General features: G+C 35.5%; 1 protein-coding gene and 1 non-coding gene across 2 annotated transcripts; one reads left to right on the forward strand and one right to left on the reverse strand.

The window, feature by feature from the left end:
- The first annotated feature begins 894 nt into the window (after positions 1-894).
- Positions 895-1001, forward strand: LOC122277949. Its single transcript, XR_006229251.1, has one exon. It is a non-coding gene; the product is annotated as a small nucleolar RNA R71 (small nucleolar RNA).
- Positions 1002-4701: 3700 nt separating this feature from the next.
- Positions 4702-10605, reverse strand: LOC122276677 (calcium-dependent protein kinase 13-like). Its single transcript, XM_043086556.1, has 7 exons — positions 9809-10605; positions 7994-8137; positions 7657-7809; positions 6598-6713; positions 6348-6515; positions 5222-5452; positions 4702-5146 (listed from the first exon to the last, which is right to left on the reverse strand). Exons 1-7 carry the CDS (start codon positions 10428-10430, stop codon positions 4997-4999), a joined length of 1584 nt encoding a protein of 527 aa, XP_042942490.1. The 5' UTR covers positions 10431-10605; the 3' UTR covers positions 4702-4996.
- Positions 10606-25709: the final 15104 nt, after the last annotated feature.

Consider the following 25709-nt stretch of genomic DNA (forward strand, 5'->3'; position numbering starts at 1 on the left):
ATGAAATTGTTGGAGGCTAGTTAGTTTCTCTTAATGTATCATCCACAATTTCCTCTTCTTCTATTTTAGTCTTGCTTTAGTCATTGTTTGTAGCTGTAAGGGTAGACTTGATTTCCTTTGATAGTGACCTCTTAATTTCTCTTCCAATCCTAAGTGTGATAGCCTTGCATTGTTCATTTGGATTCACTTCTGTGTTGTTAGGAAAAGTTCATCTTTGTTGGACATTGAAGGTTGTGGCTAGTTGCCCAATTTGCACTTTAAGATTCTTTATAGTAACTCTCATGTTGCTACAATGAGTCTCGATGTTGTATAACCATGAATCATTCTTCTTTAAACTTGCTTTTGTCTCCACAACAAATGAAACCATGGTATCCTCAATTGACATCTTCTTTTCGTTTGGTTCACTATCAAATTCTGGAAGAGGTTGCAGCACATTCTTTGTGTTTCCATAAGACAAATTCTCATGATTTCAAAACCCTGGATGGTAGTAATTTGGTATAGGATTATCACGATTGTTGTAATTCTTATTCTTGATCTATTGAACTTGTTCTTGACTTGCTTCTTTATTCGAAACTGTCATACTTGTGACTACAACATATTCTGCACTTTGTGGTATTCCTTGTGCGCGTTGTCAAAGCTGAAATTTGATGGGATAGAAAAACAACTTGAGTTGAAAGGGCTACTAACGGCTCCAATTCATGAATTCTAGCAACTTTCCTAGCCATAGTTCTTTCGGTTGGCTATTGATAGTTGTTTGAGGCCATTTCTTCCAAAAGAGAGGTAGCATATTCAGTTGTCTTTGACTTTAAAGTTTCATTAGAAGAAACATCAAGTATGGTTCGAGTTTGCCTACTTAACTCATTGTAGAACATCTAACCTTGCAACCAGTCCGACAATCCATTTTGAGGGCAATGTCAAATCAAATCTTTATAGTTTTCCCATGCTTCGTAGAGTGATTCGAGATCATTTTGCTTGAATTGATTAATCTCATTCCTGAGTTGGGCTGTTTTTGCAGGTGGAAAGAACTTGACAAAAAAATTTTCAGTCATGTCCTGCCAGCTAGTGATACTTCCCGGTTGTAAAGATTGTAGCCAACCTCTTGCCTTGTCCCTCAAATAAAAAGGAAACAATTTCAGTCTAATGGTATCTTCAATAACACAATTAATCTTTACAGTATCGTAAATCTCCAAAAACATTGCCTAATGAATATTGGGATCATCAAGTGGCGATTTGCTGAATTGGGCTTGTTTCACTATGCTGATTAAGGTTGGTTTGAGCTCAAAATTATTAGCATTAATGGTTTGGCATTTTATACCTGAGTAGTTGTCATTCACAACTAGTTGTACATAATCTTTCAAGGTGCGTGGATGTGCTTCATGTTGTCAGTCAACCATGGCTAGTACTTTATTTTTCCTTCGTGATGTAAGAGTTCTTTCAATTTCCGAATCAAAAGAAGTAATGGCAAGATAATTAGCATGGCGCATCCAACGTCAAAAACACACATTGAGAGAAAAAATAAACTAAAATAAAATTCAAAATTAAAACCAAGATTACTTTATATCAATATTGGTAAAAATAAGAAGAAATCAATCTTAGACAATGACGCCAAAAACTTGATTAGTGCAAAACTGCAAGTATCCAATCTCTTAGTTTTATACTAAAGTGATTAGAAGAGTATCGTCATCAGGGATTGGTAATTTACTTTTGACAAATACCGAAATTAAACTCATGTAAGATTGTTGTAATTATAATTTGAAATAAAATCAATTCAAAAAAAATATTCAAAAGAAAAGAAAGCTATTGTTTGATGATCAAATCAATGAGAAAATGAATTTTTAGGAAATCGATTTCATCTAATCTCTTACTATGCTTTTCTCATCCAACTAATTGAATTTAATTCTCTATTTGTTAGCAAAATCTCCAAACTCATCCAAAAGCCTCTTTCGATAGTTAATTAAAAATATTCTTTTTCATCATTTTACACAAGAGTATGCAATTTAATAAAGCATGAAAGCATTAAGACCAATAATTTTAAGACTACATAGGTTCATATAAGTCTTTCGGTTTTTATATTTACCTATGCTGAAATATCCAAGTTTTATCCTATAATTTCATCTTTCAATAGCAAATCAAAAGATCAAAATCATATGATTAAGGGCCAGTCAATTAAAAGCAATAAGCTCAAAACAAATCAGACAAACATAGAAAAGAATTATTTCAAATTAACATAGAAAAACAAGTATAGTTTAAAACTAGATTACATCGTTTTCCTATAATAAATAAAATTTAGTTCATTCTAAAAATTAAATTCAACGTAAACAAATTTATCATAAATTTTTTGAGAGGAATAGAAAAAAATAAACATTGAAAAAAATACTCCTCGCAATCCCAGCCACCCAATCGCAGCGTGTCTTCAAACGAAAGAAAAATCAATTTCCTTTAGTTTCGTTCGTGCCAACCAGGAGGCCGAACATAAATAAAATCTGCTCCTCATTCGTGTGCCAAGTCAAACCAAAAATGCCCCTCATGCGTGAAACTCTCTTCGTATCCTGCATCTTCCTTCAGCTTACGTCTCGGTCCATAACAAGGCAAGAGAATGTGGCCCATGTTGCACACCAGCTTCTAAAGTCCAAACCGCCAGCTCCTTTCCCCATCAGACGGATTGCCAGCTTCTCGAGAAACTCAAAACCTGCTGGTGCCCCCTCAAAACGAAAGGAACTGCTTCGTTTCTTTTTTGGTCCCACAAGTTGCGTTTGTCGCTTCCTTCACCGCGCGTCTCGCATCTTTTGGTGCAGCAAGAGACATGTTGGTCCAGCATTCCATTCAGCTCAAAACTTCTACCTGCTGCTGCGTCTAACATCCAAGAGCTCCCAGCATAAAACTCCTTGTGTATATCCGTTCAAACCGAGAAGCAAATCCTGCTGAGTCCCACGTATTGCTCCAACGTTCCATTCCATCAAACCAGCCTTGCGTCTCGCTATGTGATGCTCCAAACCAAACCAAACCGCAGCTTACATCCAAGTCAAAACCAAAGGATAACAGCTGCTGCGTGTCGCATAAATGAGAAGGAGTTAACAGCTCTGATGACGAGCTCTCATGTTCAGATAAATCTTTATTTAAATGATAGAGGATCCTTAGATGATAGGCAAATTTCTTAAAATTTGGATCATCATTTTCTTTAAATCTAAAATAAAATTTAAATAACAATAATGAAGTTTAAAATCAACGAAAAAAATAAAATTAGATTAAAGTTTAGAGTTAAGAAGTGATCAAATAAACTAAATTATACAAGACATCAGTAACCAAATAAGAAAATAGTTAAAATATTAAAGTTTCTATTTCCTTATTCTTTTGATAATTGTTTTCTAGTGAAACAAGGTCTTTGGTAGGGATGTAAAAAAAATATATTGAACCGGTAAACTGGACTGGATATACAGAGTTTGGTTCGGTTTGGTATCGGTTTTAATTTTCTTAAAACCAGTCAAAATCGATCCATTTCCAGTTTTTCTTTTTCTAAATTCGAACCGGACCGGTTCATATATATATTTTAATTTTTTATATTATATATAATTTTTATATATAATATATAATTATATATAAAATAATTTTATATTATATGATAAATTTATAATATTAAATTTTAAAATCTTATATCACTATAGTTTATTGTATTAATAGTTATACTGATATTAAATAGTGCATATTAATAGTTATACTAATACTATATCACTATATTATATATTATAATATACTACAATATATTATCACTATAGTATATATATAATATAGTATATTAAAATTGGAAACCGGTAAAACCAGAGTACTCGTTTAGGAAGATAACTGGTACGTAATCGATTTTAGAAAATACAAAATCAGTACATACCAGTTCAAATCGGACCAATTACATCCCTAGTCTTTGGAGCTCAATTTCGTCAAAGAAAAAAAAAATGCTCCCTGGTATACTCGTGGTTCATGAGCTCCAAAGTTCCTCCTTGTGAGCAAAGCCTCTCCGAGTATAAATCTTGCTCCTCTTCAAGTTCGTCCTTTGCATAGCCAGAGTCTATAGCCACCCAAAAAGAGGAAGAGGAAGAAACCCTAGCACACCATATAGGCTACCTAGACTTAAGAGCTCGGGATCCGTTGGTCCGTTGAGGCTCTCCAATGAGGAGATCCAAACAAGTGGGGATACGGCAGAGAGAGAGAGAGAGAGAGAGAGAGAGAGGATCAGCGGAAGTGAAAGAAAGGGGACTGGGGCGTGAGTGAAAAACATAAAAACTGACATGTCATATCAATATGTGAAATCCTTTTCTGAAATCTCTTTATGTCTTTAGTGTTATTATTATTATTATTATAACAGAATATTAGCCAGCAACATCGACCCCATCTTGAATGTTGGATTTCCAAGCAGAAAGTTCCAAATGCATGTGATTATGGTTCAATTATGAGTAACTGCCCATGTGTATAAATCTGCAACCAAATGCATGGAAACTGTTTCCTAAGAACATGTGAGACCTATAACTAGGAAGATTATGACGTGGCAAGTCAGGATCGTAGAAATGGGCCTGACAGGCCTAGGTTTTCTGGATCAGAGTTAAAGCGATGAGGGAGGGCCTTGCATTCATCACAAGGATTTTCTAAGGAATACTACAAGGTCTGCATATTTCTTCTGAAAAAGAATTTATATGCACAACTAGAGATCAATTCCACAAAAGTAAGCAGATATTTAAGGTTGGAGTGGTAAAGAAACGAAAGAACAGACTCATACATGCGAAAACCATGGCTTCTAGGCACCGTGTTTACACAATTAACATTCCCAAGGACAAATTAGATGCACCCAACCCTGCTTGAAACTTATAAGGCACCAAGTAAAAGGTGCTCTATTTGGTTAAGGGACCCAAACAAATAATCACAAAAGACGGCAAGCACCGGATGTAGGGCAGGCGATAACAGTATTTTTTTGAGTGGATAAACTGAACAACTTGCACATATGTATATACTACTCACTCCCCAAGTTTAATGAACCATCCTTCATCAGCTTAATGCTTAGACTGTTAAATCTCCCCCTAGAGTAATGTCGAGAAGCCTTTCTCCAATCTGTTCCGGTCTTCATCATAGCTGCAAATTCATCATAGCTGATGCGCCCATCCTGCATCCATAAAACTGTCAGATGGTACAATCAGCTAGAGCTAAACTGGGTTAGTGGAAAATTGTAGGTCTTAACCTTGTCTGTATCCACTTCATGGAAGATGTCATTTGCTACATCTGTACAATCATCTGTTCCATCTTCCATTAATGCATCCCGAAGTTCATCTGGTTCAATGTACCCATTGCCATCCTTGTCGAAGTATGAGAAGGCCTTGCGAAGATGCTCGTCGTTAGCCATCCGTTGCAGATGGAGGGAAACAGCAAGAAATTCTCCATAGTCGAGTGTTCCTTTCCCATTATTATCTACCTGTTCCCAGGAAGTTTATTCAAACCGAAAAGGAGCCAATTTACTATGACATCTTGGATTATGCTTTTAATAGCATTAAAAAAGAGTAATGCTTCAAAGCAATAGACAAGGAGAATAGGAAATGGACACAAGACAGGAACAATGAAATTATTGGAATGAGAGACCAAAAGACACAAACCGAGTTGTCAAGAATCAAGGTGTTCTAATCATTCCTGTTCCCTGTCATTGTATATTTTGTCCATTACAATGGGCTACTGGTGTCCCAACATGTCCCTTAAATGTCTGATTCTAGCATACAATGTCAAAACATTCACAACATTTGATATTAAAATTTTAGACGGCACCCCAGGAAAAAAAAAAGTAACAAAGACACTAGACAACATGTCCAACATTTCACCAGTTTGTCAAGACATTCAACATGTCATGCCAAACAACCTGCACAGTCTCCCAAGTAATATGAGTAATATAATTAATGAAATAAAACATTGACTTTATGATGCTTTATGCCATTTTATTCATAGTACGATTAATTTCTAATTTCTTTAAATCATTTCAAAATGACTTTCCCGTAAACATCATAAATTGTCAACAACATTTGCGTAAAGCACTTGCCCAGAAAGCACTCCCAAGGCTGCCCACCACTTATGTGGTATACAAAAAATAACACGTCAAGTGTAATCACATGCATAGAAGGGGGTCTTGGAACATTTTGCTTCTGATGCTTGGTCGAATAATTATTATGGTCCTTATGATCATATTAACAATATGTTGAGCCTGCTTAAACAAAGCAACTACAGCTAAAAAAGGGTGGTAATAAATATTGATTTTGAGAAGTTACACCTTGATGTTATGAAGAGATATTAATGAACGTAAAATTGGAAGCAACTAAACTCACAGCTTCAATGAGCATCTGGACTTCGGACTCTGCAAGCTGGGATCCAAAATTTCTATGTCCAGCTTTCAGATCTTCAATTGAAATAATACCATCATTATCAGTGTCCATCTTCTTAAACATCTCTTTGAAGTCTTCAACTTCTTCAATGGAAAAGAAATCAGCAATAACCTGCTTCATCATACAATATAAATTGGTCAACACAAGAAACACTCTGAAACATAAAACAGGTATGAGGAAATGGTCAACCAACCCTCAAGGCCTTTCTTTTAAATCTGTTCATCATTGAAAACTGCTTAAGCCTTGACTTGACAACATCTCCAAGTGGAACATTTGGAGCCTTTTTAGCATTTTGGAGCCAAGTATGCTCTGTAAATAGAAGAAATACAACAGGTGAAACATAATCAATGTTATCAGACATGTTCAAATCTGACAAAACCCAAAAGTCTACAATATATTTATTCCATGTGTCATAGCTTTTGATCCAAAACGACTAATGGGAGTTTCTTTTCTGCAAAGAATTTATCATTCATGGTTTACAGAAAATATTGTCAAGAAGTTTGGACACAATGTCAAAATCAATCAAGCATAACTTTTTTTTTTAAAGGTAATGAGAAGATTTTATTCATACGAACGAAATAGGCATAACCCGTGTACACAGGAAGCATACGAAAGAACACCCAAGCATAACTAAAGTCAGCCCAAAGTCAGCATGAAAAGCAACATTAGAGTCCACTCTAATCTATACCTAGTTTTCCTTATATATTTTCCTAGTTTTTAAAATCAGACCTTAAAATGTCAAGATTTCTGTCACCCTCTCAAGATAGCTATCTACAAACTACTGTATAGATATACATGATCTAGCTACCTAATATTGTTGATTTGTCAAATAACAAACAATAAATATATTAATATGACCAACAACGTTATTTATTTTCCTCAGCACCTTTTTTCTCCAGAGATTTATGAGAAACAGGGAGAATCTTATTTTCATATCAATTCTTCAAAACTTAAGCTCTAGCAAAAGTGGTTGAGATCCTTCTGTTAACTTCTAGTCTGTGTTCTTTGCTTCCTTTGTTAATTTGATGAGAGTAGAGATATATAGCATGAGAATAGATTTTTTAAGTTCTGGACTGGTGGATAGACATGGATCAAAGTAACGTGCTGAAATGAGAAAAAAGCAAGTAAAAAAGCTTGATTAGAATGCATTTACCAAATGTCATGTAATTGTTTTTATAAGTATTTACTGAATGTCATGTAATGAACCCTTATCATGTAATAATATGATCAGCACAAAAGAGATGAAGAATACCAAGCACTTGCTTTGCAGTAAGTCGAAGCTTAGGGTCTGGCTCCAACATTTGCTTTACCAGAATCTTAGCACTCTCGGAAATATTAGGCCAAGGATCCCGTTTGAAATCTATTAGCCCACGAAGAATGGCCTGTGCAACACCTTGTTCAGACTCTGCACTTGAAATACACTGTGTTTAGGTCAATACCCATGGCCCAAAGGTTTGATTCATGGATAGTGCACACTGCATGCACACGCACTCACAGACAGCCATCCCCAAACACGTAAAAACACACATACAGAGGGAGGGAGGGAGGGAGGGAGGGAGGCAGAGAGAGACTGCTATGAATATAATTACCTGCCCAGAACGGGGGAACCCCACAAAGTAAAATATAGAGAATAACTCCTGCACTCCATATATCTATCTCCGGCCCATAGTTCCGCTTGAGCACCTCGGGAGCCATGTAATACGGACTTCCAACAATTTCTGAGAACCTCTCACCTAATGTCAAAATTAAACAGTCAGAAATGATAAGCCTCACAACATTTGTTGATGAAGATGAGGGGATTTAAAAGAAATAAAACAAAAATTTTATGCACTTCATAAGTAATCCAGGTTTATAGATATTTCATTTCCAAGCAAAATGCTGAGGAGAACCTTAGCCTCCAATCTCTTGTAACTAAGTCTCTCAACACAATTCCATACCAATTAACCAAACAGTTCTTTGTTGATGTATTAGTGTAACTATGGTAAAACAAATGAAGATAGTAAAAATCAGAAAAGGATAGCAAACAATCAAGTAAGGATTATGGTCAGTCCAAGTCTCAAAGCTTTAATCATATATGACAGTCACCAGGTGAATATATGCCTGATAATTTGATTGGGAATATATCTAACCAGTTCCAAAATTTACATAGGATTAGAGATATAAACAACAAAGCGAAATAAAAAGCAAGTCTTCAAAATAGTATAAAAAACCCCTGCTGTCTTATCAAGGCATGCAGGCACAGACACTTGAATCCACACATGCACATAACACACTTGTGTCGGCACACATGCACAAACCTAGTCAAGAAGTAAGAAGGATGAGAAAGAGATTCAGAAAATCATATAATTAATATTCTAGTAATGAAGAAACCTTCCCAAATTCAAATCAAATTAATTCCATTAGTGCAGATAATGAAACAACTGTAGATGAATATGATTCCATTAGAGAGAGAGAGAGAGAGAGAGAGAGAAGGCACCAAAGATATGTGTATCAAAACCATTATAACTTCTAAGTCTCAATCAAGCATTATCACAAAGTGAGGTCATCCTTTTCATGTAATTAAGTGTCTGCATTCCTTATTTTTTGAGTAAAACTAGGATTGGAAATGGTGGCACATAATTTCCTCCCCTTAAAGTGCTCTTAAAGATCTTTATACCCCCCAAAAAAATTCCTTGGTGAAAACTTCTGAATCACTAATAGTGGTGATTGAAATATTAAAACTAGATAAAAATAGATAAAAATGAATCAACAGTCTAATTTAGAAGAGAACTCCTCATCTCAAACAAGATGTATTCAAGTTTTCCTTCATTTCATTTCTATATTCTTGTTTGGCTGCAGGCCATCTTCTTTTTCCAAGTGCAGTACAGCAAGACCTAGCCACCACCTTTTTCCCCAAATCAACCCTCAAACTCACTCTAAATAGCTGCATACCTTCAGAGGTTCTTTTGGATTTGTTCAGTACATGTCAAAACCACCAATTACAACCTAGCATCTTAGCTAAGAAAATTTTCGAAATAACATCTGCACTTAGGAGGCGTCCACATCATCATTCTTTGATCGGTGAATATGAGTGCAAACCAATTCCACCTCCCAAACACATCAAAATTAATAAGTTGACTACACTTTCCTAAGGGAACACAGGGGTTAACTTTAAGCAATGATGCTCATTCAAAAAATCATGCTCTCAAATTGTATCCATAGAATGCATATATAACATGCCAAATTAGTCAAAACAGCCTAACTCCTTTACGAGACAAGTTAACACATATATCATTTGTTTCCTTAAATCAAACTTAGCTTTTCATGTTTTCAAATCTAAGCTTAAGTCTCAATACTCAACGTATCTTGTTAGGGTTTTTCCCATCACTGAAATATTTGCAAAAACCGAACAGCAAAATTCTTACCGGGCTTGAAGAATATAGACAGCCCAAAATCGATGGCCTTCAATGGCGAATTCTCCTTCTTGTTGGCGAACAAAAAGTTCTCGGGCTTCAAGTCCCTATGAATCACCCCGTGCTTATGGCAAAGCTGCACAACCTCCATAATGGTCCTCGTGACCGCCGCGGCCGCCCGCTCGTTATAATGGCCACGCGCCACAATCCGATCAAACAGCTCACCCCCCTCGCACAGTTCCATCACCAAATGCACCGCATTGTCATCCTCGCACGCCTCCTTCAAGCTCACGATGCTCGAATTCTTCGGTAAGTGCTTCATAATCGCCACCTCGCGCCGCACGTCGTCAATGTCCACAGCGGTCCTCAGCTTCCGCTTCGAAATACTCTTGCAGGCTAATAGTTCCCTACTCTCCCGGTCGATACACAGATACGTGACCCCAAACTCCCCACGGCCAAGCTCACGGTCGACTAAGTACTTCTCCTCGATGTTCTCCTTGGACACACCGGTTAAGACCGTGATCGGAGGCTTCTTCCCGGCGTTCGAGTCTCGCCTGGGGTGATCGTGTCCAGAGAAGCTCGATTTCACGTCCTCCCTGGCCACGGCAGCCGGAGATCTGCAACAATTTCCCATACTTCGAAGCTCTCGATCTCGTCCGGGATCTCGAAAAAGCCCTTACTAGCCGTAGCCAGGATTTCACATGATAATGCCGAAACCCCAACCCTAACCCTATCCCTAAGTAGAGAGAGTCAAGTGCTGCGAGATCGAAGCGAAGTGTTGGTCTGCGAGAAACTCTGTAAAAATTAAAAAAAAAAAAAAAAAAACAAACAGCAAAGGTACGGTAACGGTCCAGATGGTTTTAGTATAGTGCAATTTTTTTTTTAGTATTCCTTTAGTGTAAATACAAAATTATTAACTGATTGAAAATAATAAAATTTTAAATAAAATTAAGATCTTGATTGTTTGTCGAAATATTAATATTTATTATTATAAATTAAATTCTTCAAACTTCAAAATTGTTTAGAATTTTTTTTTTTTTTTTTTTTTTTTTTTTTGGTTTGGTTGATGGACTTTTGTCGGCTAATCATAGAGACTGGTTGGAACGGGACAGCGAATGTGAACACGACGAAGATTGGGGAGGGATTTAGCCGTTTAGGCGTTATATGAAATTTTTTATTCCTTGGTTTGTCGTTGGAAAGGGTATTAAACGGACCCCCTGGAGAAGAGACACTGGGTCGACAGACAGAATTATAAAGAAACAGCTTTTTATTTTAATAAAATAATTTTATGTTTTTTCCCACCCCAGAACTTGTTGCATATTCGTTTTCGCCCTCGATAAATGTCGTATATTCTGAATCCGTCAAGTCAAAATCTTCAGAAGGGAATTAACACAGGCCAGTAGAGACGTGCATATTTCGGGGGATGCCTGATGATTATGTTCCCCGAATGCCTCCCCCAGGAATCGAGTAAGATTAAGGCCAATTGTGGGAGCAAAATTCAAGAGCAGATCTCAGACACAGTCACGCAGAAAAGAGCAGTTGAAAGAAATGAGAAAGTAAAAATGCAAGTATATATGTTATCTCTTTTGGCATGCATTTTGAGATCAAAAAAGGGGAACCTGTTGTGTCGGTCTGTCTGTCTGTCTGTCTGTCAATTCTTTTTTGTTTATTACCGTCAAAAGAAGTTAAGTGGGTCTCGGTTTTTGCACTCCAACGACCAGCTTTATTCCTTTGATGTTTGCTTGCAACTTCAGCACAACTCGATCATTTACAATAGTACTACATTCATGATTGTGAGTAATCCTTAAATGGGCTCCAACTTTAAGAGGAAAAAGAGATGAGTCAGCCTTGACTGTTTCTAATTTTAGCTTTATTATCATATGATCTTTTAATTTTGTTCTGTTTCGAAAAGTAATCATCATATGATCAGTGTAATAAGGGAATTAATTATGGGTTAGTTCTTTTTTATTTTTTGTGTCAACTTTGGGAAAGATAATCTACATGCATGAATGCGGGTCTTCTTTAGAGGTTACCAGTCCATTACCATATTGTTGTGAAAACAATAATGACGAACAAGCAAAAGTAAATACAGCTCTCCAGATGACCTGATACTCTTTGGCCTAGCCTCCAACCAGAATGCCCAGCGTTTCTTAAACTGTCTAGAAACATATATTCTATGGTCTGGCCGAAAAGGTACACAAAGGAAAATCCTCAATTCAGTTCAGTGGTAATACTTTGCAACAAATAAGTAGAGAAGTCAATGATATTTTAGATTTTAAAACTGCCTCATCCAAAATAAAATACTTTGGCCTCCCTCTTTCTTTTAATGCATCAAAAAAGGTTCACTTTGAGGAGATTCAGGAAAAAATTTCTCGCAAGTTAGAAGGGTGGAAGACTAAACTTCTCTCCTAGGCTAGTAGAATAACTCTCCTAAGATCTGTAGCCAGTAGCATTCTTTCTTACTTAATGTCCATTCTTTGGATCTCAAACTCTATCTCCAAAAACATTGACAAATCCTTCATGAAATTTTGGTGGAGTTTTTTGCCACAAAAGTCACACAATTTCACACCCAAATTGTGGAAGACAATATGTTAACCAAAAATAGCAGGGATTAGGACTTAGAATGACCTCTCTCTTTAACAAGGCTCTTCTATCCAAGCTAGGTTGGCTTTTGATCAATGATAATCAAGCAATCTGAAAGCATATTATGCAGAATAAATACATGAAGAATTCATTCAATGCAAAATCAAAAGCTTCTGACTCATGGTTTTGGAAAGGTCTTCTTAGACAAAGAGATTTCCTCAAGGAGAGTATCTGTTTCCAAATCAACAATGGGACAGATACTAGAGTTTGGATAGATCCCTAGATTCCCACACAGCCTTCCTTCCAACCCACACCAAAGTCTAATTCCATACAAAAGAACCTCTCTCTAACTGTTGCTACTTATCATGGAAGAGCCAAGAAGATGGAATACCCTTCTACTTGATGCACTCTTCCATCGAGACTCGGTTAGAGAGATAACAAAACTTGCTCTGGCCCAGACCCAATTTCACAATAGGGTAGATAAGTTCATCTAGCTCCATCATTCTTCTGAAAAATTCTCTGTGAAGTCAACTTATGTAGCACTTACCTGAGAATCCGAAAACTACTCCCTGTCTATTCAACCAAATATTTAGAAAGTTAAACTCCAAGATAGACTCAAATTCTTCTATTGGAAAATCCTCAACAATATCATACCCCCACCATATCTACTTTGAAGAGTTTTCTTCCCCTCTCTAAACATCAATTGAATTGTTGAATCTACAATAAGGAGGAAGAAGCACAAAAGCATCTGTTTTTTAACTGCACATACACAAGAATTCTATGAAGGCAGTCCACATGACTTTTGAATATTTCTTGTTTCACAAATTTCAACAGTAGAAATTGGATGGAATCCATCCTAACTCCAAGCGAAAATGAAGAGGAACATTTTCAGTTGTTTACCATAATTGCTATAGATGGTATCTGATTTTTGAGGAACAAGATTGTCCATGATGCTTATAGACCTACCATTGAAAGTTTTATGTCTGGGACCCTTAAGACCTTTAGAGAACAGAAATATGCATGGGGTAGTAAACAGATGTATGAGCCATATAATGGCATAGCAATTGCTAGGGACCATTACATACTATATTTTGATGTAGTTGTTAGAAATATAGGCAGCACAGTACTAGCAATTTGTAGATCAAATGATGGTTTTTTGCCAAAATAAAAATTCATCCAAAGCAAAAATCTCAATCAAGGTGAAGCCACTGCAATGCTTCTAGGAATCAAGGAGGCTATTGAACAAGATACCAAGAAAATCGCGATAATAGGAGATTCACTAGTGGCAATAAAAGCGATCCAAATGATTGCCCAGACCTATCCATGGAGCCAATTGCAAGAGATGCAAATTCTTTACTACAGTCATTTGAAAGCTGGAATCTGAAAAAAAAAATACATAGAGACTATAATCGATATGCGCATGACATTACCTAATGGCTAGCCTCCAACAACATTTTTGGAAGCATCCCACTTATAGTTATCTCACCTTGCTTAATAGGTTTTCATAGTGGTAAAGATCCCACCATATAATATGATAGATTCAAAGGTAATCTATGAAACTCCTTATGTTATTAATAGATATGATGCTTGTCTAAAAAAAATAAAAATACAAACAAATCAATCACATAACACAAAATTAATATGGCTTGGCAACTTGCTTATGCATATAGAGCTACAAATGATTTTATTGTATCGAGGAATCAAAATGCTCATTAATATTAAAATGCTCATTAAGTATATATTTATAATGTCATGCGGTGAAGTTTCAAATGTGCCTCAAGTGAGATCACTGTCCAGTACTTGCTCGAGCTACCTATAGAGTGAGACCCGAGCAAACTATTTGCCTGACCTTTGTTCAAGCTACCCGTCGCACAAACGTAGAATGATAGGTGGGTCGAGTCATCAAATTAAGTAGACTTGTCGCCCAAGCCTCAAAAAAAAAAAAAAAAAAAAAACCTTAACGCATTATTGTGAGGCCAGATCATCAAATCAGGCCAACACACCAACAAAACAGGTTCTACAAACCCAACACATATTGGCTAAACTTGGATGAATATGTACTACAAGGCCAGTTGGGAATTATTTCGTATAATAGTTCACGTCCTAAAGGGTATATCGATTGAAGTAGATTTTTCTTTTTGATCGATCAGGACCTCTTCCCAAACTGTTCAAACTTTTTTTCAAAGTTTACGGCTTTTTGGATGTCTCCTAAAGTACGACCTTTACCTCAATGATGTTACTTAGATCAAATTATTTTATATATTGGATCTTACTTGACTGTCTACAACTCCATTATCTATAATATTGACTATTCATACAATAAGCATGATTATAAAACTTTGTTAATATATCTCCTACAGACCACTCTACCATACATTAGGGCAACACTGATTACTCCAACAGACATCACGGCAAGACTAATGGCAAGACTTCCACAAGCTGTAATGTGACAGCATGAAATCAGCCTCCATAAATGTGACTGTTTTTATATTCTTTCCTTTCTATATTGTACAGAGTCAAACATCCTATATATTATGGGATATGTTTGTACTTCCTTTTGTGTGTATATATATTTTTATGTACATGATGACCTTTCAATAAAAATAATTTTTTTATAATACCTTTTTCTGGTATCATAGAACCACACGACAAACATCCTTTTTTTTTTATTATTATTGTTTTCTTGATGGCCTCTTCATCCTCTTCCAGTACTCAAAACATGCAAACCACTCTGATTTCATCTACCATTCCAATTACCAACATCAATCATCTCATTACACTCAAACTTAGTACCTAACAATTACTTGTTGTGGCGTGCTCAATTCCTCCCTTATCTCAAAGGACAATAACTCCTTGGTTTTGTTGATGGTTCCAAAATGCCACCCCCTGTACTCATTTTCAGTTCATCCGATACCTCCAACTTAGACCCTATCCTAAACCCATAATATATTCATTGGTATTAGCAGGATCAACTCCTGCTTTCTGCAATCAACTCCTCTCTCTCTCAAAAGAGGTTCTTGCTCAAGTGGTTGGTCACCACACCTCTTATGAAGTGTGGCAATCATTGGAACAATCCTTCTCTATGTAATCTAATGCCAAAATCATGCACCTTAGATTCAATCTTACATATACCAAAAAACGCATACTCTCAATTGCTCATTTTTTCTAAAAAATGAATTGGTGATACCCCTTAAGCCATTGGTCATCCCTTAACTGATTCTAAATTAATTAGTTACATCCTTGCGGGTCTCGGTTCTAAATACGATCCACTCATCACATCCCTTACCACTCGACTTGATCCTATGTGTGTCAAGGATCTCAAGATGGGAAACATCCTCCTCCATAGGCCGATTAAGGATGGTCTCTACCATTTTCACCACATTCTTCTTAACCCTTAAAAATTGCCTTTGTTAGGGAGCAAGCATCGCTTGACACTTGACATTGCAGACTTGGTCATCCCTCGCTCTATATGATCAAACACACATTGTTCTTCTATCAACTTCCAACATTTACAAATAAGGCGCATTCTATTTGTGACTCATATCAACAAGCCAAGAATCATAAGTTGCCATTTTATCTTTCTCCATCTCTTTCATGTAATGTTCTAAATTTAATTTTTCAAACGTCTGGGGTCCTTCTCTGATTCCTTCATTTTAAGATTTTTCGATATTATGAAGTTTTTGTTGATGACTTTAGCAAATTTATTTGGTTCTATCCTCTAGTTTGAAAATATGATGCTGAGCATGTTTTCTATAAATTTCAAGTTCTTGTTGAATGACAATTTGGGTCCCAAATCAAAATGCTCCAAACTTATTGGGGAGAAGAATACTGTCGTCTCAACACCTATCCCAATTTTGTTGGTATTTCACATTGGCTAATATGTCCTTACACCCATAAACAAAATAAGTTCGTTGAAAGAAAATGAAATGCTTTAGAACAGATGTGAAAAAAACAACTCTCCACTTATGTAAAGACACGTAAAAAATTTGAGTAAATAACAACTACAGAAGACTACACTTGATTAAAATCCATCTAAATAAAAACTTTCTTCCTTGCGAATGAACTCCTTCTACCCCTACAACCTACGAAACAGAAGCTTATGACCCTCCCCAAAAACCCTTACCCCTGCAACCTGCGAAACCTCCCTCCCTTTTCAATCATTTAAGCTGAGTTAATAGGCTCCATGACTTTCAATCATTTTTCCTTCGTGCCCTTTCTAAGAAAGAACAACGGAAACTGATTGGAATGGAGGAAACTGATGGAAATGGGAAGTCCATGAAGGGCAGGGGTCGCTTGTGCTGCATCTATAACAAGAGAATGGCCACCCTCAAAAGACCCAAAACCCTTGAGCAGTTGACTTTTCCTTCCCTCCCTCCCTCTGCCTTCCAATGAATTATTAGTTCAGCAAAAAACGGTGAAGCTAAGTACGAAGGCGGAGTAGATTGGTTTTTGTATTTTATTAGATTTCTTAATTGAACTGATTGCAAATTACCATAAGAGTTAATTACTTAAGCAAATTTGAAAGTTCTACTTCTTATTCAGCTCGAGAGGGAGAGAGAGAGAGAGAGAGAGAGAGAGAGAGAGAGAGAGAGAGAGAGAGAGAAGATTTTTTAAGTAATGGGCAGTTATATTTGAGCTCCGCTACTTGATTCTTTCTCTCCACTTTGTTAGTGTGATTAGGGTTTAGGCTACAATCATATTTGTAAATATATTGAGCTGAACATTGTGGTGCCCCAATGGATTTCAAAGAGAGAGACAATGGCACCATGGCAGGGCTAAAAAATTGTAATCTTTGTGAAGATTTACAAGGAGTGTTTCTATGAAGTCTTTGAGGAGGAAATCCATCAGGTAATTGTGGAGAGCCAATTATTCAAACTCTGGGAGGGTGGGTTTATGACTCCGTCAAACATGCTTTACCTTTGAGTCTATCAAAGAGGGCATGGAAGAATGAGAGCTAAGCTTGTATATTTTTTTTATTATCTATTGGTAGGCGTATAAGATGTAAATTAAACTACTTATGTAGCGGGTTGTCATTGGAGGGCTATTTTTTGAAGTAGGATAGCCCGACCGGTGAGAAGGTTTTCTCTGAAAGAAAACATCGACACTTGGTCGAAACTGAGCTTTCCCTCATGGCTCATGCAGGCGTTCCTAAACCATCTCCCTTCTCCCATCCAAAAAAATCAATCACCCATTCAATATCTTTTCCATACTAGGCCTGATTACAAATTTTTCAAAACTTTTGGTTGTGTTTTCTGGCCAAATTTGAGACCCTATTAAAACATAAGACGGATTATCAGTCCAAATTATGCATTTTTTTAACTATAGTTTTTCTCACAAAGGTTATAAATGCTTTCATCGAGCCAATGAACATATCGTTATCTCCAGAGATGTTAAATCTGATGAAGCCAATTTTCCTTTTCGTGATGATCTATCCAACCCAGCGACTGGATCTCACAATCCTCCAAAAACAACTTTACTTCTCTTTTGCAGGTCCACGTTCTAGCAGCTCCAGCCCATGCACCCACCCCATCCATTGCAGCCAAATTATCATCTTCCTCACAAAAGCAAGACTTGACCTCTGCAACTCCAGAATCTCTAATGCATCACCAACTTCCCTGTGAGCCCATTATGCTTCCTACGTCTGCACCACAAACATTGGCTCCTCTGCCCATTTCCTATCACCCAATGTGCACTCGACTTTGGGCTTATATCACCAAGCTGATAGTTCACAAACGGCACCATTCCATACCCTCCTCGTGCCATGGCTACTCTTGTAGCTCCCTCCACCACTAAACCCACTTTCTTCACGGTAGCTACCAAGGACCCTGCATGGCCGCAAGCCATAAATTCAGAGTTTGACGCCCTCTTGCATAATCACACATGGTCATTCATGCCTCATCTTCCATCCATGAACATTGTTGGATCTAACTAGGTCTTTCGACTTAAACGATGTCTGGATGGAACCATTGAATGCCATAAGGCTCGACTTGTGGCAAAAGGATATCATCTAGAACCTGGCCTTAACGTCACTGAAACATACAGTCCTGTCATCAAACCACAAACAATCCGAATTGTTCTTTCTATGGCAGTTACTCGTGGATGGTCTGTCGACAGCTTGATGTCCAGAATGCAATCCTGCATGGTGATCTTCATGAGTTAGTGATGGCTCAACCTTAAGGTTTTATTCATCCATAATTTCCTCATTACTTCTATAAGTTACATAAAGCTCTCTACGGACTCAAACAAGCCCCACATGTATAGTTCTCTCGCTTGAGCCGTTGTCTTCTTGAAATGGATTTCATTGTTTCAAAAGTTGATCCCTCTATGTTTATACTTCACACTAGCCAAGTTGAAATATTCATACTCATTTATGTTAACGATATACTTGTGAGTGATTCTTCCCAACTTGCCATTGATGCTCTGGTTTCAAGGTTGCAATCAGTTCTTCCAATAAAAAATTTAGGACATATGCACCTCTTTCTCACCATACAAGCACAATTTTAGTCCAATGGACTCTTTCTCTCATAAGCTCGATACATCTCAGATCTCCTCCAGAAGACAGAAATGACTGATGCGAAGCCCATGCCTACGCTAATGTCCTTCTCTTCTTCGCTCTCCCAATTTGATAGTGATGCCTTTCAAAATCCCACTTCATACAAAAGCACAGTTGATGCCCTACAGTACATGTTACGTACATGTCCTGACCTTTCCTTTGCAGTCAAGAGAGTTTGTCAATACATTCATCGCCCAACTGTAAATCATTGGTTTACTGTTAAGCGTATTTTTCGCTATCTTAAGACAACTAGCTCCTATAGCCTTCTCATCACCAAGAATACTTCCACTACCCTCCAAGCATTTTCTGACTCTGATTGGGCCAATTGCCCAGATGATCACTATTCAACCAGTGGTTATCTTGTTTATTTTGGCAACAATCTTATATCCTAGAGCTATAAGAAACAATGTTGCATGATCAAGTACAGAAGTTGAATGCCTTTAGCTAATTCTACAGCGAAGCATATCTGGTTGAAAGGTCTCCTAAAGGATCTTGGCCTTTTTCTTTCTCAACCACCAATATTGTGGTGTGAAAATATCGATGCTACTTTCTTATCTGTCAATCCCATCTTTGATGCACTCACCAAGCATGTTGCCATAGATTTTTATTTTGTTTGTAAACAAGTAACAAATTGTCAACTTTATGTACGCTTCATTTCTAGACTGGATCAACTTGCAGACGTCCTCACAAAACCTCTTCTCTCCAAAATTAAAAGCTCTACGTGACAAGCTCAATGTCTGCTATCTCCCATTGACCTTGAGGGGCCATGTTCACTTATCTCCATCAGATCACTCTACCACACATCAGGGCAACACTGATTACTCCAACAGACATCACGACAAGACTAATGGCAAGGCTTCCACAAGCTATAATGTGATAATATGAAATTAGCCTCCATAAATGTGACAACTTTTGTATTATTTCCTTTCTATATTGTATAGAGTCAAACATCCCATATATTATGGGATATCTTTTTACTTCCTTTCGTGTGTATATATATTTCCATATTGTACACGATGACTTTTTAATGAAAACCATATTTCTATATATAATATCTTTTTAAACTTCAATGTGAAATTCTCAATTGATTGATGTGCTAATACTTTAGAGAAAATATGTTGGCAAATATTTCTTGGTGCATGCAGTACTTTTCGTCTGGATGAAAGCATACATTGCGGTTTCCTTCTTTTCACAAATAGGGAACCCTTTGAACCTGTGGAATCTCGTCGTAGATGACAAATCATGTATGCATGAATAAAGGAGAAACATAAATACATATATTTGAAACCAATGTTGGTGCGATATTGCATGCAGCACGACACACATATGACTAAGCTGTAGTGACTAAGCTGTTAATTAAGGAGTCTTTAATTTCTATTATCCGGCCGCCTTGCTCTTAATAGAATGAGATAAGTGGGGATTAGATAGGATTAATAATGATATCTATGATTCTATACAACCTTTCATACGATTTATTATATAAATAATATCATATATATAGTACTATTACTTTAACTGAAAGTACTATATATTTTTACTTGAATTTAGAATTTTAAAGCTAAATTATTATAAAAAATTGTATATGTATCATTACTCATTAAATAGTACTGGTATCTAAATTAAAACATGACCGACGACAGACATTGTATATACCTACAATATATACATATATAATATAATTAATACATATATAATTTCTAGATCAACTATTAATTAAATAATTAATATCCAAATGAATCATGATTTTGAGTGTAACATCAGTAATGACATGATATTGAGATACATCTCTGTCGAGTACTATACCATTGATCAGTATCTTGACTTAATTTGTATGACTACGATCAATGAATGTTGTATATTTCTCGATTTGTATTTAATTTGTCACGCATGATCTGAATTGGAAAGCTTTTTGCTTTTGATCTCTTTCATATTTTGGTCTCGGCCATATATTTTCCTGAAAATGATGGTGCCAGCTGAAACAATCCATATCATGTATGGTGCCCGATGATCAATTAAATTAATGTGAATTTAGGTGGTAATGCACGCCTTAATTTGCTCTAAGTACTGACACGTAATCCAATATTTCGTCATCTATTGATTTGTTTGCTCTGATCAAACGTGTAAATGTTTGAACCGAATTTGAAACTTTCAAATCAATCATATTCATTCATTCGCAATCATGAAGCGGCGGCGGCCTGGTGCATGTCATTCAAAGATAAAACGTTTTCTTTTTCTTGTAATTACTCTGTCGTCCTCGTAAAACGGTAACTATTTTTCTTTAAAAAAATAATTTAATATATCAATTTAATATAATTAATTAAAAAATAAATTTTATTAAAAATAATATTAATTTAAATTTTAAATATAAATAAATCAATATTAATGTAAAGATTAATACACGATTTTATTTATATATTTTAAAAATTATTTTTTTTTTATTTTTTTTCTTTTTAACGAAGATTATTCAAACTGCAAGTAAAAACAAAGAAAAAGAGCCATCGATATATATCATAATTTACTTGCATAGCTAATTAATTTGTTAATTCACGAACTAATCCATTAATTATGAAGAATTAAAGGCAAACTCAGGACCATTTTCCTAAATTGATAGTCTTGTTGAAGCTTCTTCTTCGTCCATTTGGTCAAAGACGTACGTACGTGGCCGTACGGTGGATTCTAATATTTAAAGAAATGGAAACTTAGCTAATTCTAACTAACTTAGCAATTAAAGTAAAAACTAAGGAATATTTTATAATTTAGCGATTTCACAAAATTTTCACAGGTGATGATCACCTCTAAGCTGGCATCATGTCGAGCGAAAATGCAGGTAGAATTGAAATTGAAATATTATTAATTAATTATTTTTGTGCTTAACTTTTGTTTTAGGCCGTGAGAAAGGTTTGAACTATATAAATTCATCTGCATCGAATCATCCTGCAGCACTAGATGGGCTTGGATTTGTTTACCTGAAGACGTACGTGCAGCACATGCATGCAATTAAGATTAATAACAATTTTCCGACCCTTTTTTTACTATTTCTTTATTTTTTTACTTTTTATGATCAACAATTCATTCATTGAATCAATAAACAAGTCCTTACAAAAGATTTCTTTCATCAAACCAAATAGCTTGGGTTACAAAAGGACATTCCCACCATATCTCAAAATTTCTTTTAATTCTTGTCTTGCTAATTGATGCGTTGCCGAGTTACCTATCTTGTTGACATGTAGAACTTTAACTTCTTGAAAACAATTCATCATTCTCCGAACATCTTGAAGAAGAAAATCAAAATCAGTATAGTACTCAACATGATTATTCAAAGCATCAACAAGAATTAAACAATCAAATTTAAGCAATATCTTTAGAGCACTCCATTGAACACACATTTGCAACCCTCTTAACATAGCAATAGCCTCTTTAAACTCAAAAGAGACCACTTCCCTTTCCAACTTATTGCAAGCAACTAAAACATCGCCATTTTAGTTCAGTAACAACACTCTAATACTAGTTGTATGTTGATCATGAAAAGTTACCCCATCAACATTCAATTTACGGAAGCCTAGAAGAGGAGGTTTCCAAGAAATCACCTTGGTAATTTGAGAAGAAGAAACATAAAAAACTTGGAGTTGCTTGAATTCAGACTTCAAAGATAAAGCATTGTTAACCACCATTTGCGTTCCAAGAGAGACCTTATCATAAATGTACATGTTTCTTCTATACCATAGAGCCCATGCAATAGCAATGAAAGTTACCAAAATCTTCTCTAAACTTTCATCTTGAGCCATATTGGCCTGCTCCCAGATATTGCTGTTTGACAACACGTTCCTATACAAACTTATCTACTGTGAATAAACATGTGTAACTTTTGAACAATAAAAAATTGCATGAGCAACATCCTCTCTTTCCTTCCCACAAGACAAACAATGCTTGTTTTTTAAATTCTAAAAGCAGACAGCTTTTTTAAACAAGCTTTCCATGTAAAAATCTTCATCTTCTTAGATAATTTTAAATTCTACAAACATTTCCAAAAAGTTGTTGCATAACTCTTTCTTGAACCTTCCCCCTACATTGAGCTTCAGATTTTTGAAGCATCCTATATACACTTTTTACCAAATACATACCAGTTCTCTCATTTATCCAAAAAATAGAATCTTTTATATTTTCACATACATTCAACTTAAAAATTTGGCTCACCTCATTTGGATTGAAGACAACTCTTAAACTGTTAACATTCCACCATCTTGTATTCTCATATATCAAAGAACTAACTTTCAGATCTGCATCCACATTTGAATAATCAGAATAACTGGCTGACAAGTTAATTCCCGGTAGCCAAGGATCCTTAAAATCTCTTATATTCATTCTATTCCCCAAAAGCTTTGGCTTTAAAAAAAAAAAAAAAAACACTAGTACTGGGAAAATACCTAGCTTTGTAAACTTTAAAACAAAAGTGAATTTTCATTCGTCAAAAGTTGCTAACCTTATTTGACTAGGAGAGCCAAATTGAAGAGCCTTAAATTTTTGAAACCCATACCCTCATGAAACTTTCAGTTACATAACTTCTCCCAACTAACCCAATGAATCTTCCGTTCTTTAGATTGATTTCTCCATCAAAAGTGTGCCATCATGTTTTCTAACTCAAAACATTAGGATTTGGGAAATAGTAAACAACTCATAGCATATGTCAAGATAGATCACATTGCTACAACTTTAAGCAAAACCTCCATCCCCCCTTGTGACAACATATTTCCTCTCCACATTTGTAGTTTCTGCCATAGCCTTTGTTTAACACTAGAAAGAGCTTCTTTCTTTGATCTACCCACCATTGAAAGAAGACCCAAATACTTTTTAAACTGTCATGTATGACTCCCCCTCCCCCCCAAAAAAAAAGCTGCATAATTTGAACCTTTAAATCTTTCTGAACATTTCAACTAAGCCGTCTTATCTTTATTAATACATTGGCCAGAAGCTTTTCCATAATTACTCAATAAATGCTGAATTTCCTCATTTGTAACTACATCCGCTCTTCAAAAGATCACATTATCATCAGCGAATAGCAAATAATTAATTCTTGGAGCACCCCTACAGATTTTTATACCCTCAACAACCTCCCTACCAACTTTCCTTTTCAACAAACTGATTAAACCTTCAGTGCACAAGAGAAATAGATAAGGAGGCAATATATCTCCTTGTCTAATTCCTTGACTTAGAATAGTAGGCCCCTTTGGACAACCATTGATTAGAATAGAGAATAAAATTGTTCTAATACAATTCATGACTAAAGTAATTAGACCTTGTGCAAAACCGAGAGCCTCCATCATTCTCTCCAAATAAAAGCCACCCCACTCTATCGTATGTCTTGCTCATATCAAATTTTAGTGACATAAATCCCTTTCTTCATTTTTTCTTATTCCTCAAAAAATAGAACAACTCATATGCAATCAATACATTATCAGAAATCTATCTATCGAGTACAAAAGCATATTGTGTTTTAGAAATGATAAAAGGCAACACTTTCTTTAACCTACTATTTGCAATGACTTTTGATAAAACTTGTAGAACACATTGCATAGGCTAATTAGTCTAAAATCTATTATTTTAGAAGGGCCAGATTTTTTAGGAATTAAAGTAATATAAGTGTGGTTCAAATTCTTAGGGAATTCTCCAGAATCCAAAGCCAAAAGTACTAAGTCAATAACAGACTTACCTATCACTGACCAATACTTCTGGAAAAAAATTGGAGACATCCCATCTGAGACCCTTCTTTTACTATGAATAGGTCACTTTGGTAATCTTTGTGCTAATCGACTGTAATCACATTGGTTTATATGGATTTGGATCCAGCCTAGCTAAATTTTGGGCATAGAGATAGAGAGAGTTTGGAGATGTTTGGATAGTGCGTTGAGATAAAATAAGTTGAGATGAAAGTTTAAAATTGAGAAAATATTGTTAGAATCTTATTTTTAAATATTATTTTTGTTTTGAAATTTGAAAGAATTGTATTTTTTATTTTTTTTAAACTTGATAAAATTGTAATAATTAGATGAAATGAGTTGAATTAAGATGATTTTAGTATCCAAAACTCTACTATACACAAAAAACAAGTCTCAATAGCAATTAGTATTGTCCATGAATTTTTTCAAATAACATTAAATACACTCAGTAAATATTATGAGATCCACTTTATTTTGATCTCAATAATATAATATAGGAAAATGCTTTTGTGCTCTCTCCCCATGCCCCTTCAAAGTGACCGCTGGTTACAAATTTTATTTTTAAAATTTTTTTATTTAGTGATTTTAAGTGTATTGGTATTTTTTGTTATTTTTTTAAAAATGTTTAAATATATTAAAAAAATATAAAAATAAAAATGAAAAAATAAAAGTGTACATGCAGTCAAAATGAGCAGTACACTCTGAGCGACAGAGTAGCATCGCTCTATAATATAACTATGATGTCAAACTATCCTCACATATACTGCATGCTCATATCAAAGAGAGACAAAAATCCTAATTACATACTCTTATATATATATATATACACACACATCACAAGAGTTATGTCATATACTATGTTCTCATTTCACTCTCATTATACCGTATTGATGGGTATATACTACTGACAACCCTCATAGTAGTTCTTACTTTTTCAATAAAAATTAAAAAAAAAAATGTTCATTGATTCATAGGTCAATACGTATCAGCATATAATATAGTGATCAGATAAGAGTAAGACTAGATTATATTATATTATATATATATATATATATATTAGGTT

This window comes from Carya illinoinensis, chromosome 9 (assembly GCF_018687715.1).
Source record: "Carya illinoinensis cultivar Pawnee chromosome 9, C.illinoinensisPawnee_v1, whole genome shotgun sequence".
In the NCBI taxonomy this organism is placed as follows: domain Eukaryota; kingdom Viridiplantae; phylum Streptophyta; class Magnoliopsida; order Fagales; family Juglandaceae; genus Carya; species Carya illinoinensis.

Bases quoted from the DNA above. Each gene is read 5' to 3' on its own strand.
- LOC122276677 (XM_043086556.1), bottom strand. From the start codon at position 10,430: ATGGGAAATTGTTGCAGATCTCCGGCTGCCGTGGCCAGGGAGGACGTG. The intron at 8,138-9,808 runs GTAAGAATTTTG...TTTTGACATTAG, and splicing joins GTCTATATTCTTCAAGCCCG to GTGAGAGGTTCTCAGAAATT. The intron at 6,516-6,597 runs GTTGGTTGACCA...ATGATGAAGCAG, and splicing joins TTAAAAGAAAGGCCTTGAGG to GTTATTGCTGATTTCTTTTC.